This window comes from Ovis aries, chromosome X, assembly GCF_016772045.2.
Source record: "Ovis aries strain OAR_USU_Benz2616 breed Rambouillet chromosome X, ARS-UI_Ramb_v3.0, whole genome shotgun sequence".
Classification (NCBI taxonomy): domain Eukaryota; kingdom Metazoa; phylum Chordata; class Mammalia; order Artiodactyla; family Bovidae; genus Ovis; species Ovis aries.
In genome coordinates this window covers 47,970,708-47,986,008 of record NC_056080.1, presented here as the reverse complement: position 1 = coordinate 47,986,008, position 15,301 = coordinate 47,970,708, and the positions used below count along the sequence as shown (strand labels likewise).

At 45.3% G+C, this 15,301-nt stretch overlaps 1 protein-coding gene across 1 annotated transcript in view; it reads right to left on the bottom strand.

The window, feature by feature from the left end:
- MSN (moesin) overlaps window positions 1-14,989 on the bottom strand; it is a 79,483-nt gene extending 64,494 nt beyond the window's left edge. The window contains exon 1 of the mRNA XM_012106591.4: window positions 14,791-14,989. Coding sequence (XP_011961981.1) covers window positions 14,791-14,802 — 12 coding nt within the window. The 5' untranslated portion in view covers window positions 14,803-14,989. The remainder of the gene's footprint in view (window positions 1-14,790) is intronic.
- Window positions 14,990-15,301: the final 312 nt, after the last annotated feature.

The following is a 15,301-nucleotide window of genomic DNA, read 5'->3' as shown; positions in this document are numbered from 1 at the left end:
TTCAGTCTGTTAGTCTTTTCAGTGTACCATTTCTACTCAAAAGCATTAAAAACAACAACAACAACAACAACAGACAAGTGCTTGAAGCTGTGTCAAAAGTTCAGCTCTTCTAAGCCGGGATGAGACAGCTCAGGACTGGAGATAAGACTAAGAAGGATGTTGGACCCAGCCCACTCAGAAAAGCCAAGTGAGAAGCTTAGGCATACAAAAGGCACATATAAAGAATTTAGCAACTGAATGGTGTGATCACTCACCTAGAGCCAGACATACTGGAATGTGAAGTCAAGTGGTCCTTAGGAAGCATCACTACAAACAAAGCAAGTGGATGTAATGGACTTGCACTTGAGCTATTTCAAATCCTAAAAGATGATGCTATGAAAGCGCTGCACTCAATATGTCAGCAAATTTGGAAAACTCATCAGTGGCCACAGGACTGGAAAAGGTCAGTTTTCATTCAAATCCCACAGAAAGGCAATGCCAAAGAATGTTCAAACTACCACACAATTGCACTCATCTCACACGCTAGTAAAGTAAGGCTCTAAATTCTCCAAGCCAGGCTTCAATAGTACATGAACTTCCAGATGTTCAGACTGGATTTAGAATAGGCAGAGGAGCCAGAGATCAAATTGCCAGCATCCGTTGGGTCAATGAACAAGCGAGAGTTCCAGAAAAACATCTATTTCTGCTTTATTGATTATGCCAAAGCCTTAGACTGCGTGGATCACAAAAAACTGTGGAAAACTCTTAAAGAGATGGGAATACCAGACCACCTGACCTGCCTCTTGAGAAATCTGTATGCAGGTCAGGAAGCAACAGTTAGAACTGGACATGGAACTGGTTCCAAATAGGAAAAGGAGTGCGTCAAGGCTGTATATTGTCACCCTGCTTATTGAACTTATATGCAGAGTACATCATGAGAAAAGCTGGGCTGGGTGAAGCACAAGCTGGAATCATGATTGCCGGGAGAAATATCAATAACCTCAGATATGCAGATGACACCACCCTTATGGCAGAAAGCAAAGAAGAACTAAAGAGCCTCTTGATTAAAGTGAAAGAGGAGAGTGAAAAAGTTGGCTTAAAGCTCAACATTCAGAAAACTAAGATCATGGCATCCAGTCCCATCACTTCATAGCAAACAGATAGGGAAACAGTGGAAACAGTGGCAGAATTTGTTTTTTGGGGCTCCAAAATCACTGCAGATGGTGACTGCAGCCATGAAATTAAAAGACACTTGCTCCTTGGAAGAAAAGTTATGACCAACCTAGACAGCTTATTAAAAAGCAGAGACATTACTTTGCCAACAAACGTCCATCTAGTCAAAGCTATAGTTTTTCCAGTAGTCAAGTATGGTTATGAAAGTTGGACTATAAAGAAAGCTGAGCGCCGAAGAATTGATGCTTTTGAACTATGGTGTTGGAAAAGACTCTTGAGAGTCTCTTGGACTGGAAGGAGATCCACCTGGTCCATCCTAAAGTAAATCAGTCCTGAATATTCATTGGAAGGACTGATGCTAAAGCTGAAACTCCAGTACTTTGGCCACTTGATGCAAAGAACAAACTCATCTGAAAAGACCTTGACACTGGGAAAGATGGAAGGTGAGAGGAAAAGGGGACAACAGAGGATGAGATGGTTGGATGGCATCACCGACTCAATGGATATGAGTGTGAGTAAACTCCAGGAGTTGGTGATGAACAGAGAGTTCTGGTGTGCTGCAGTCCACGGGGTCACAAAGAGTCAGACACAACTGAGCAAGTTAACTGAACTTAACTGAAGGTTTTACTGCTGCTGCTACTAAGTCGCGTCAGTCGTGCCCGACTCTTAGTGACCCCATGGACTGCAGCCCACCAGGCTCCTCTGTCCATGGGATTTTCCAGGCAAGAGTACTGGAGTGGGGTGCCATTGCCTTCTCCAACTGAAGGCTTTGGCTACTCCAAAGAAGTAGTTTCAGATGCTGAGAGCCCAACCTGGCCCCACCCTACCTCCACACCCTGAGCCTCTTCAGGCCATGCAAAACTACTCTTAGACTATCAGAGATCTAGGTAAGAAGCTAGGAGAGGGGTGATCAGGCATGGGTGAGGAGGACAAGATAAGAAAGCAAGGTGGAGAAATCAGTCATTCCAGAGCTCTCTCATCTTCCTCTCTCCTTTCTCACTGGTCCCCACCCTGGCCCCAACAAAGGGGCCACCTCCTGTTCTAACAAGCTCTAAACAAGAAGAAAATAAAAGCTTGTAGGTGGCATTATACAAACATGAGGAAGGTATTCCCTGTACGGAAGAAAAATAAGACACTAGTTGAGGTGGCAAAGGCATTTCAGGGGGGAAAATATAGCCATATAAGGCATACTTGACTGGTAGGGAATCATCAGGAAAGATTCCAGAAGCTGACGTCGCAGGGAGGAAGCCTTTAGTCATTGGTTTCCTCTGGCAACTGGCCTAAGGCCAGGCAGCAAACTCCCAACCTTAGGAAAATGACTGGGTTATGGCAGAGAGAAAGGCAACTAAATCTAAATTTTCCCTAGGCCCTCTTCAGGTCCTGCTGGAGCACTTCTCCAAGTAACAGCAAAGAGGTATAGTGTAACCCTGAAGCAAAGTGGCAAATATTCTCACCAATTATATGCTAGATCCACCATGGCCCCAGTGCCAAGAAGAGTAAGGAACCTGAAGAAAAGGGCTCTATTTCAGTTATATATTTCTGTTGTCGTTGATACTTTCAATATAAAGAAAAATTAAAAGGTAAAAATGACTTTTGCTCTCAACAAGGGAACTTCTGTGGATTAGTCAACCTCCCAGGAATATCTGTGAATATATTTGGAGAGAAGATTAGCTCACTTAAAACCTTTGAAAATACCAAAGGTTTGTATAGCTTAACTAATGACACCTAAATGGGCTATTACTTTGACCCCCACCCCCCAACTCCATACCACAGATTAATCAACTCCAGTCAGAGTTTACAACAGGTTAGAACATCTTTGTATACTTATCTAACCTTCAGGCTGAGATTTCTGAAAAAGGACAGGGAGGTGGGAGGGGTAAGAGGTAGATTACACCAAGACAGTAAGATTAGGAACCTTATCTATACATACTTCACTAGAGGAATATGAGCCTTAAACTTTCCCAGGTATTTAAGGGAGGCCAAGACTAAGATAGGAAAGAAATGCTGACCAGGCCTGATAGGTATGCCTTATTTCCCCTCCTATCTGCCAAATAAATGTCCAGAAAAAGATTTCTCATGATTATACTTGTATACTTTGTTATTGTTACATATAATCAAAAGTCCACACCTCAATTTTTCACTCAGACTCTGATTGATATCCTGGCTGAACAAAGTATCTATCAAATTCCTACAAAGTAGAAGTATCACAAAGCACAGAAAGAAACTTCAACCTTTGAAGTCACCAATCACAGTAGCTACCTGGCAAAACATTACTACTAAGCTAACACAGTGGTAGGTCACCATACCGTTGGCCTAGGAACTATGTCAACACAAACCTTATACCACAACAAGCCCACTGATAGGAGAATCCAATCTGCTTCTATCATCAGGCACAGGCAAAGAGCTGTTTTTTGAAAGTCACCCAAAAGATCCTTTTTCCAAGTTTAAAGCCCCAGATACTATAGCTGAGTCCTCACCAGAAATGACACACTTTTCAATCTACCACAATCACAACACAAGGGAATCCTCCCCTCACTTCTATCCTTTCTCAAATACCTATCTCATAGCAAAGCCATTGAGAGAATTAAAAGCTGTCTTTAGGCTGCTGACCTTAAGAGAAATCACTAAGCTCTATTTCTTGGTTTAGCTCATCTGGAAACATGAAGGAAGGAGCCACTCACATACCCACATAGGCAACAAAGACAACAAAATTTGTCTTAGTTAATTCACCCAATGCTGGAAAACCCAAGGTACAGTCTCCCAGAATATATCCCTTCAGATGGCGTTTGCCAATTGAAACAGGACTGTTTGTTGGCTCCAGATGACCCTAGAAAGAGCAACTTGGTCTATGCTTACATGTAGTCTGTGGCTTCCCTTGAAACGATAAGCACATCAAGCCTTCCTTCATTTCAGGCAAACTCATTTTCAAGAGAACAGTGTGGCCTAGGGCCACTTGGTTTATACCCACATATGGAAACTGTCACTGTCCCACTCAGAACAGCCACTGCCCCTGAGGGTACACACCCTTCAAGATCCTGTTTATGTTCCAAAAAACTCCCTTCTCAAAATCTATAGAAAATGCCATGTATACATTTTTTTTCAAACTGTGTTTTAGTGAGTTCGCCCTAAATCTCCAGTTAAATAGATCTATGAAGGCAGCAACTGTATCCTCCATTCATTTATTTGTATTCCTTATAGTAACAACATTCAGAAAATGAAGATCATGGCATCTGGTCCCATCACGTCATGGGAAATAGATGGGGAAACAGTGGAAACAGTGTCAGACTTTATTTTTGGGGGCTCCAAAATCACTGCAGATGGTGACTGCAGCCATGAAATTAAAAGACGCTTACTCCTTGGAAGAAAAGTTATGACCAACCTAGAAAGCATATTCAAAAGCAGAGACATTACTTTGCCGACTAAGGTCTGTCTAGTCAAGGCTATGGTTTTTCCTGTGGTCATGTATGGATGTGAGAGTTGGACTGTGAAGAAGGCTGAGTGCCGAATAATTGATGCTTTTGAACTGTCGTGTTGGAGAAGACTCTTGAGAGTCTCTTGGACTGCAAGGAGATTCAAGCAGTCCATTCTGAAGGAGATCAACCCTGGGATTTCTTTGGAAGGAATGATGCTAAAGCTGAAGCTCCAGTACTTTGGCCACCTCATGCGAAGAGTTGACTCATTGGAAAAGACTCTGATGCTGGGTGGGATTAAGGGTAGGAGGAATAGGGGACAACCCAGGATGAGATGGCTGGATGGCATCACGGACATGATGGACGTGAGTCTGAGTAAGCTCCAGGAGATGGTGATGGACAGGGAGGCCTGGCGTACTGTGATTCATGGGGTCACAAAGAGTCGGACACGACTGAGCGACTGAACTTAACTGAACAGTAAATAGTACCTAGTAACCACTCAATAAATGGTGAGAATTCAAGCTGCCTGCCTTCATTCTTACCCATCTTATCTAGCAGAGGGTTGAAAGTGAAAGTGAAGTCCCTCAGTCGTGTCCAACTCTTTGCGACCCCATGGACTGTAGCCTACCAGGCTCCTCCCTCCATGGGATTCTCCAGGCAAGGGTACTGGAGTGGGTTACAATTTCCTTCTCCAGGGGATCTTCCCGACCCAGGGATCGAACCCAGGTCTCCCACATTCCAGGCAGACGCTTTAACCTCTGAGCCACCACGGAAGCCCAGCAGAGGGTTAGTTCCATAAAATAATAATAACATTTACATAGCACTGATTAGATACTAGCCACAGTTCTAAGCCCTTTATAGAAACTTACCTCATTTAATCCTTAAACAACCGTACCAGATAGTATCTTCAACTTTACAGTTGAAGAAAATGAAGCACAGAAGTTAAGCAACTTGCCCAAGGCTACAAAACTATTAACAGTTGGTCACAGAGCTGGGATCTGAATCCAAGCAATTTGGTTCCAGAGTTTGTGTTTTTCACCAATACTCTATATTCCCCTTTCTAAAAAGGCCTGAAAAGTCCTTTTTTGGCTAGCTACCTGCACTGGGGGCTTCCTAGGTGGTGCAGCAGTAAAGAATTTGCCTGCCAATGTAGGAGATGCAAGAGATAGGGGTTTGATCCCTGGGTCAGGAAGATCTCCTGGAGTAGGAAATGGAAACTCATTCTAGTATTCTTGCCTGGAAAATTCCATAGACAGAGGAGCCTGGAAGGCTACAGTCCACAGGGTCGCAAAGAGTTGGACATGTCTGAGCACGCACGCTCACTTCCTGGAATGTGAAGTCAAGTGGGCCTTAGAAAGCATCACTACGAACAAAGCTAGTGGAGATGGTGGAATTCCAGTTGAGCTACTTCAAATCCTGAAAGATGATGCTGTGAAAGTGCTGCACTCAATATGCCAGCAAATTTGGAAAACTCAGCAGTGGCCACAGGACTGGAAAAGGTCAGCTTTCATTCCAATCCCAAAGAAATGCAATGCCAAAGAATGCTTAAACTACTGCACAATTGCACTCATCACACATGCTACTAAAGTAATGCTCAAAATTCTCCAAGCCAGGCTTCAGTAATACGTGAACAGTGAACTTCCAGATGTTCAAGCTGGTTTTAGAAAAGGCAGAGGAATCAGAGAACAAATTGCCAACATCCCCTGAATCATGGAAAAAGCAAGAGAGTTCCAGAAAAACATCTACTTCTGCTTTATTGACTGTGCCAAAGCCTTTGACTGTGTGGATCACAATAAACTGTGGAAAATTCTGAAAGAGATGGGAATATCAGACCACCTGACCTGCCTCTTGAGAAATTTGTATGCAGGTCAGGAAGTAACAGTTAGAACTGGACATGGAACAACAGACTGGTTCCAAATAGGAAAAGGAGTACATCAAGGCTGTATATTGTCACCCTGCTTATTGAACTTATATGCAGAGTACATCATGAGAAATGCTGGACTGGAAGAAACACAAGCTGGTATCAAGATTGCCGGGAGAAATATCAATCACCTCAGATATGCAGATGACACCACCCTTATGGCAGAAAGTGAAGAGGAACTAAAAAGCCTCTTGATGAAAGTGAAAGAGGAGAGTGAAAAAGTTGGCTTAAAGCTCAACATTCAGAAAACAAAGATCATGGCATCTGGTCCCATCACTTCATGGGAAATAGATGGGGAAATAGTGGAAACAGTGTCAGACTATATTTTAGGGGGGTCCCAAAATCTCTGCAGATGGTGATTGCAGCCATGAAATTAAAAGACACTTACTCCTTGGAAGAAAAGTTATGACCAACCTAGATAGTATATTCAAAAGCAGAGACATTACTTTGCCGACTAAGGTCCGTCTAGTCAAGGCTATGGTTTTTCCAGTAGTCATGTATGGATGTGAGAGTTGGACTGTGAAGAACGCTGAGTGCCGAAGAATTGATGCTTTTGAACTGTCATGTTGGAGAAGACTCTTGAGAGTCCCTTGGACTGCAAGGAGATCCAACCAGTCCATTCTGAAAGAGATCAGTCCTGGGTGTTCTTTGAAAGGAATGATGCTAAAGTTGAAACTCCAGTACTTTGGCCACCTCATGCAAAGAGTTGACTCACTGGAAAAGACTCTGATGCTGGGAGGGATTGGGGGCAGGAGGAGAAGGGGACAACAGAGGATGAGATGGCTGGATTGCATCACTGACTCCATGGACATTGAGTCTGAGTGAACTCCGGGAGTTGGCGATGGACAGGGAGGCCTGGCATACTGTGATTCATGGGGTCACAAAGAGTTGGACATGACTGAGCGACTAAACTGAACTGAACTGAGCACGCATGCACCTTCATTGTGTCTGGCCCACAAAACCTAGAGATAAGTAGTGAGAGTAGAGGTCAGGAGACTTCAGTTCGTATTCAAATATTGTCACCAAAGTGAAAGAAAGTACCATAAAATTCTCCTAACTCAAGGAACATGTCAAGCTGGACCACTGAGTCAGAATACAAAGAGGTCAGAGATCAAAATTTTAAATGGCGAAGAGAAAGTGGGGAATTTGGGTGAGGGGCAGGCGGGAAGAGGAAAAAGTCATTTTGATGCCCCAGAGGAACTAACTGAGTCACCCACTGACTGAAACCTGCTGCAGCAGAAGCTATTTAGGGGAACTCCATTGCGGCATTATGGCCATACTGTTAATGTAATCACCACAGAGCCAATTCTCTGGATGTCGGTATCCCATGAGTAAAAAGAGTCATCATCCTTTCAAGTCAGGCAAGTCCAGTGAGAGACCACTAACTTGGGAATCAGGAAAGTCAAGTTCTCCTTTCAATACTGTTACAAACTTCATGTGACCCTAAACAAGCTGGCCAACCTTTTCAGCTATGAATATGGGAAAGAAAGAACTCTACTCAATAAAGACTCTTAGGACAGTGAAGCCTAGTTGCAAGCAGGAAAATACATCTAATCTCCTCTCCTTACCTTCCTGCTGTGCACATATCTACTTTATACCATGCTTCACAGTCAAAGCAAAACATTTACCTTCCTGGGAAGTGCTACAAACAATCCCAAAAGCAAGGTCAGAGCCTGAACCATCTGGATTATCTCCATACAAAGTACCCTTTGAGTTAGGCACTACATACACAGAAGGACTTGCTTTCAGGACCATTCTAACCCTACAGTCAAGTCTCTAGTCACCCGTAGCACAAAGAAGAAAATGCTGGGTATCTTGCAGTGAGTTCCATTTAAAAGGCAGACATTCAATATTTCCCCCCATCTGAGGTCAGACAAGTTGAATTTTAGTCCACAGCCCTATTACCAATTCTTTCAAATCACTTCTCTTTACTGGGCTTTGGTACCCATCTAAAATATAAACTAAACTTAAACTAAAAAGTTTCAAGGCCAGCTCATTTACTCTGTGATTCAAAACACTTCTGTGAGAAACCCAGACCACTCAGAACAATCAGCTAAAAGAGAAACAACTTAAGGCTAAGGAAGCTCTGGGTCATCCCAAGTACAGATGCATTTGAAATGCTGCACCCCACAATAGCCAGCCCTCAGTGCACTGGTGGTAGATACCTTAAGAGGTTGGTTTATGCCCACCACCTCCTCACTGTCTACCAGAATATCTAACAATCACACTTGAGGTTAAAGTAAACTTGAAACATAACTCAGTAGCTTCCTAGCCTCTCAGCAGAACTGGGGGAGTGGGGGCAGGGCGGGAGAGAGGCAGGGAGGAGCTATGCTTTGGGCAGGCAGTGAAAAGAAAAGAGGGGAAATCCATCAAGTTTTCAGTGTTTGAGGCTCCTCGGTCAACCCCAATCTTTACAATATACTCTCAGTTGGTTTCTTTCTTGTTCCCTACATAGATATAGCCCTTTCCCCTCCATAGAATCAAGAAGAAATGGCCCAGAATATTCATGCTAGTGTTCATGTCAGAGCTACTAATGAGACAAACCAACTCCAAAGCTAGAAGCTCTCTATTCTGAACCCAGTACCCAGGAAGAAACAACACTCCAGAGGTGTAGGGGGACAAGAAGATACCTTTTAGCAACTGCTCTTCAACTGTATTCTCAGCATACCCTAGCACACTTCCTGGTACATAGAAGGCACTCAAATTTTAAGGAAAGAATGTCTGAAGGAAGAAGACACAAAAATGGGAGGCTTGAGGTCTGTACCATCAAGACTTTCAAGAACATCAGTAGGGGCTTCATTAGTGGTTCAGGTGGTAAAGAATCTGTAGAATCTGTCTGCAGTGTAGGAGACCTGGGTTCAGTTCCTGGATCAGAAAGATCTCCTGGAGAAGGGAATGGCTACCCACTCCAGTGTTCTTGCCTGAAGAATTCCATGGACAGATGTACTTACAAAAAGAAAATAAGATCAAACTGAGGGAGTTACTCAATTTATGATAAATATTTCTCTATAATAAATGACAATATCCAAAGAAATTTCTCAACTTATAAAGGAACATCAGTACTAGAAGGGTCCCTCAGTTCAGTTCAGTTCAGTTCAGTCGCTCAGTCATGTCCGACTCTTTGCGACCCCATGAATCGCAGCACGCCAGGCCTCCCTGTCCATCACCAACTCCCGGAGTTCACTGAAACTCATGTCCATCGAGTCGGTAATGCCATCCAGCCTCTGTCGTCCCCTCTCCTCCAGCCCTCAGTCCCTCTCAGCTGATTATCAGGGTCTTTTCCAATGTCAACTCTTCGCATGAGGTGGCCAAATATTGGAGTTTCAGCTTTAGCATCCCTAGAGTGTATCTATTACTAGTACAGTTCTCTTATAACAAGTTGAAGAGATTGAGGGCCTGAAGAAAGAACTTGCATAAAGGCCCACTTCATTTGGATCACTTAACTAAGGTCAGGGAAGATGTCCTTCTTACATGGAAAAAGAAGGAAATCTATCAAGTCAGTGTTACCTGCCATTTCCCAACACTCATCTTCCAAATTAATGCAGTCCTAAGCTAACCCTCCAAGTGACTGCTCCTATAACACACATCAGAACCTGGAACTGAAAACTTCTTCAGCTCTATCAAGTATGAAATAAGAGGAAAGATGAACAGCAAAACCAGTCAATCATAATAAGACTACCTCTTTCACTTGACCAGCAGACTGCACCAAAAGAAACTACCTTTATACCGTTTTTTCTTTGGGGGCAGAAGAATAGAGTGAGGTAGCAGGGAGAAAATATCCTGAGTTGGGAAAGATACACATGATAAACTCAGTTCTATCTTTGAAATATCAGAAACAGACTGCTCCCAATCTATAATGATGCAAATTGTCACCAGATTAAACAGGAAAGACCCAATCCAAGTAGTGTGGGTAGCCAGATATTCTCCCTTCTAAGGACCTTAAGTCTTGAAATTCCAGTGAGGGGGACTCCCAGAAGACACAAAGGGACCTAGATATACTGTTACCAGGTAACACTGTTAGAATAATTTCAGAGTAAATCTAGCTGTCAACTGATCTTATCCAGAGAGAATTGGAGTCAGAGAAATAGAACAAATGACCTCTAAATATCCCTTCCAGCTCTATCATTCAGTACAGCAATCTCCTGAGAGGAGAAAGAAAGAGAAAAGTGAAAACACCCTTAAAATAAGCTACTGTTACAGGTAGCTAGATAATAATGAAGAGTTAGTAGAACTGTGATCCATACCATCTCTGTCACCTACTCACAGAGCAGCCTTCCCTTCCCCAAGCCTAAGATGATAGAATATAGATTAGCTGGTACCTTTGAGGGTCACACAAAGGCTCTCCTGCCCCACTAGCCCATCTCTGCCCAGAGAGCTATTCAAGAAAAAGCCTAAAGGAAATCTCCAAGATGATTTCTGCTCTACCATCTAAACTTTCACAGAGGGCTAAGTGAACTGGAGAACCAAAGAAGTGGAAAGATAGATGCAGAATCCAAAGAGCAGTCTCTCACACAACCTCCATTCCTGATCCCTTGTCCACCCTTGAAGTCTACAGGCAGGGCTGATTCAAGGGTTAAAAGACTGATATTTTGCCTTCTATTCACCAAGTACCACTTTAGTGCCACTCGAGTGGCTCAAGCAATGCCAGGAATGGCAGGAGAATAAACAGTCCACATGCCCCTGTTAAAGTTTAGCTGAATGCAGACCCTGAAGCCCTCAAATACTTTAAGGAGCTGGGTTCTTTACATCTGCTGACATGGATGGTCCCATCAATGACCATTTGATCACCTTTCCCTTGACCTGTTGAGCTAGAGCTAAAAACTCAACAAACTGAAGAGGTTTTACCAAGAATGATCCTGTAATTAAGTCACAGATTTAAATCTTAACCTCTCTACAGACTTACTGCATCATTCTAGGTCAGCCTGTCCTATCTGTGGGTCTCACTTTTGCCATGAGAACAATAAACCAAAAACTCAGGAACACCTTGAAAATTCAAAACAATCACTTTTTAGGGAATACAGAGTCCCAAAGACTTTGTGATCTAAGAAAAATTTAAAGAGGGTAGAGAGGGGAGAAAGCTTTTTTTTTTTTAACAACTGTCTTATCATCATCAAAGTATAGATGGCAGTTAATATGCTCCTGTATTCTGGCTAGTTAAAGTGGACTCAGGAAACTGGCAAGTAGAGGCACAGAATACAAGATTTGGTTGGGGGCAGGGATGCAGAAAGGCATGTTTTAACAGATTTAAAGGGAGCTAGGTGACTAAGATCCAACCAGTCCATTCTGAAGGAGATTAGCCCTGGGATTTCTTTGGAAGGAATGATGCTAAAGCTGAAACTCCAGTACTTTGGCCACCTCATGCGAAGAGTTGACTCACTGGAAAAGACTTTGATGCTGGGAGGGATTGGGGGCAGGAGGAGAAGGGGACGACAGAGGATGAGATGGCTGGATGGCATCACTGACTCGATGGATGTGAATCTGAGTGAACTCTGGGAGTTGGTGATGGACAGGGAGGCCTGGCGTGCTGTGATTCATGGGGTCGCAATGAGTCGGACATGACTGAGCGACTGAACTGAACTGAACTGAGGTGACTAAGGAAGAAAATGGGCTGTAAAAGTGAAACCAATCCTGGACAGACTGTAGACATTGGTTCATATGAATGAATGAATTCATTTTTCCACTATCTTCCTTATCTGTCATGCTCCAGAAGTAACCTAAAACACACTAGTGAAGTAGGCTTCCCAGATGGCTCAGTGGTAAAAGAATCTTCCTGCCAATGAGGGAGACGGAGGAGATGTGGGTTTGATCTCTGGGTTGGGAATATCCCCTAGAGGAGGAAATGGCAACCTACTCCAGTATTCTTGCCTGAAAAATTCCATGGACAGAGGAGTCTGGCAGGCTACAGTCCAGGGGGTGCAAAGAGTCAGACATGACTTAGTGACTGAGTATGCACACACACACACTAGTGAAGAAGGAATGGAAAATAAGGAATTTTCTCCCTTTATTAAAGTTACTAGCTGGTATGCAGTGAACTAGAAGTGTGCCCCTGGATACCTCAACAGTGGGATAAGGAATGAGAAAAGTAACAAGAGGCACCTTGTGACACCTGGAACACTCACCAGGAGACCACACAAATACCAACATTAGTTACTCTGCCCAAATCATCCACTTCCTTTTATCTAAGGACCAGAGAGTCCTGAAAATAAAGTCCTCAAAATTTGCTTTGAGCAAGAGAAGGGGCTCAACTTCAATAATACTTCAGTAAGTGAGAATAGAGGGTCAATGGGATGAGCATCAAGAAGCATGGACCCCAATCTTGATTCTGTCATCATGTGCCCTTAGGTGGTAGGTCCTTTCCTGTTAGGCCTAAATATCCTCATTAGTTGAGAGAGAGACCTACTAGATAGTGTGTAAAGTCCTTTCAGGTTAAGATTCCATGGTCTTAACAGGCATAATACAGTTGTTTCTCCTAAGTTAAACTTTCTTTGAAGCAAAAAGCATGGGAAATTCTCCAAAGCTTCCAGTCTATCAAAATTTAGCCCTCTCCTTCCAGCATGATTCAGTCAGTCTGCATAAAAATACTTTCACTACCCTAGGCCTGACCTCCAACAGCCCATACTCCAGTCTCTCTCCACAACAGGAAGAAGATCACCATGCTGTCTTCTTTGCCACTTTTCACTGAGATATGGTGGTTTAGAAAACTCTGAAACCATTTTCAGGCCCATTAAAGTTGCATTTAAATAATAGATATTTCAGAACTGAGGATGAGAGATACCACATGTGTTGCAGGGCACAGTCAATTCCCAGAGATCCACACACCTATTTAGGCAAAGACACACCTGAAGAAGAGCCAGGGAGTCAACCACAGAGATAAAACCAAAGAGAGGGTCCTGGAAGGAATTTTATAATCCTCTGTAAGGCAGAGACTGTTCCCCCACTCCCTCTTTTTTCAAAACCATTCTCTCTCACTTTGTGTGTATGTGGGATGGGAGTGGGGAGTGTGTGGAAAAGCCCCATCTCATAAAACCATGAACAATGAAAAGATGAAGATGGTGGGAGTATACACTTGTTGAAAACTTGCTGTTTCTGAAGGACAGGGTTCTGGAAAGGAAAGAATCACTTGGCAGTGAGGCTGGAACACAGCAACGTGGCAACCAAAGCTCAGCACACACCCAAAGTACTGTCCCCCAGCCATTTCTTTTAGGGACCCTCAGTCCTCCCCACCACTGCTAGTCACTATCTCAGTTCTACAAGGCTCAGGCTGTCCTCAGAAGAAGGGTCTGGCAGAACTGCATAGCCTAAGCCAGTGCAACAAGCTGCTTGGCCTAAGAGATTCAAGCCAGGGTGGTCACCCAGCCTTCCAGAGCAAGGGAAGGGCCTCGGCAGCCATTTGGCATGACTTGCACAAAAGCAAGCAGGGCTCATTATTCAGGCACATCCCTCCCCCCTCCCTCCTGGGCATCCGGCCCCCCTAGGCCCCACTCCCAGGAGGCTTCTTCTCTTCTCAAAACAGTGGGGTGGAGACCAGATCCTAGAAGCTACCACCACTCGAGAAAGGTGTGGCCCCACAGAAGAGTCCACACCTCACAGAACAGTCTGGAGTAGACAGGAGGAAATAGCCAGTGAGTAATGGGAAAGGCAGGGATTTGGCGAGTGAAGAGAAGGAAAAAACCAGTCTTCTCCTCAAAGTCTTCTTCCCTCCTTTCAGACTGGTGTCTAGTGAAGTGTTAGCGCTCCTGGGCAAGAGTAAGTGGCCTCGATGAGTCTGTCCACAACTCTCCTCTTCTAGTGGGAAACAGCTGAAGCTTCCTGGGGAGGCTGTGGGAAAGGTGAGTGGGGGTGCGGGATCCGCCCTGAGCAGCTCCCACCCTTCTACTTGCTTCTCGGTTCCCATGGCCCATCCTGGTCTGAGGCAGCCTGGCCCCATAAAAGCGCCAATTCCTGGACTGAGGTAACTGTTTTCCTCCGGATGAGAATTCTCTACCCTGCGCCCAGGGCCCTTCGGGGGTAAAAAGAGACCTTGGGCCCTTAAGGAAATCTTCCTTACTATGGCATTCCAGACACAAGGAACTAGAATCTGAGAAAGAGGCCGGCCCCGCCCGACCCACACTTCTACCCCGGGACCCCTCTACACTCCAGGACGCGCCAGAACTGGACTCCGCCCCTCGTCCTCCCTGCTCCAGGCCTCGGCCGAGGGCGCGGCAGCGCGACCCGACGCGTGGCTGGCCAAGACCCCGGCCATCGGCAAAGCGCTACGAGGGTCAGCAAGAGCCCCCAGCGCCGGCAGCGCCCACCCCAGACACTCACCGTTTTGGGCATGGTGGCGACAAAGGGAGCAGAGTTGGCGAAGTTTGGCCAGGAGCTGTCGGACGGCGCTGAGCACGCAGTACACACGGCTGACTCCGGGGACCGGGGGCTCGGATTGGGTCTCTCTCTAGCGTCGGGACGACTGCTCGGCTTCCTGCTAACGGGCCACGACTTCACAAACCCCACCCAGGAAAGAGCCGCCCCTGTCGTACCGCCCGCTCCTTTATGTGGCCGGGCTTCCGCGCCGCTCCCCGCCCTCGCGCCCGCCTTCTAGCCGGCCGCCAGCCTCGCCCCGCCCAAACCAGCCCTGCCCGGCCACACCAGCTACTTGGGGGCCTGGCTGGGCCTGGGCGCCTCAGTGGGCGATCCCAGCCCTCACCCAGGCCTGCCTGCCTCCTCTCTCACTCCCTTCACAGACCTTGGCCCTTCGCATCCGGGCCATCCGGCGCCACCTCCCAAGTAGGGCTGGGCCCTAGGCCGCACCCTGGAAAGAGGCTTACAGCCCTGACTA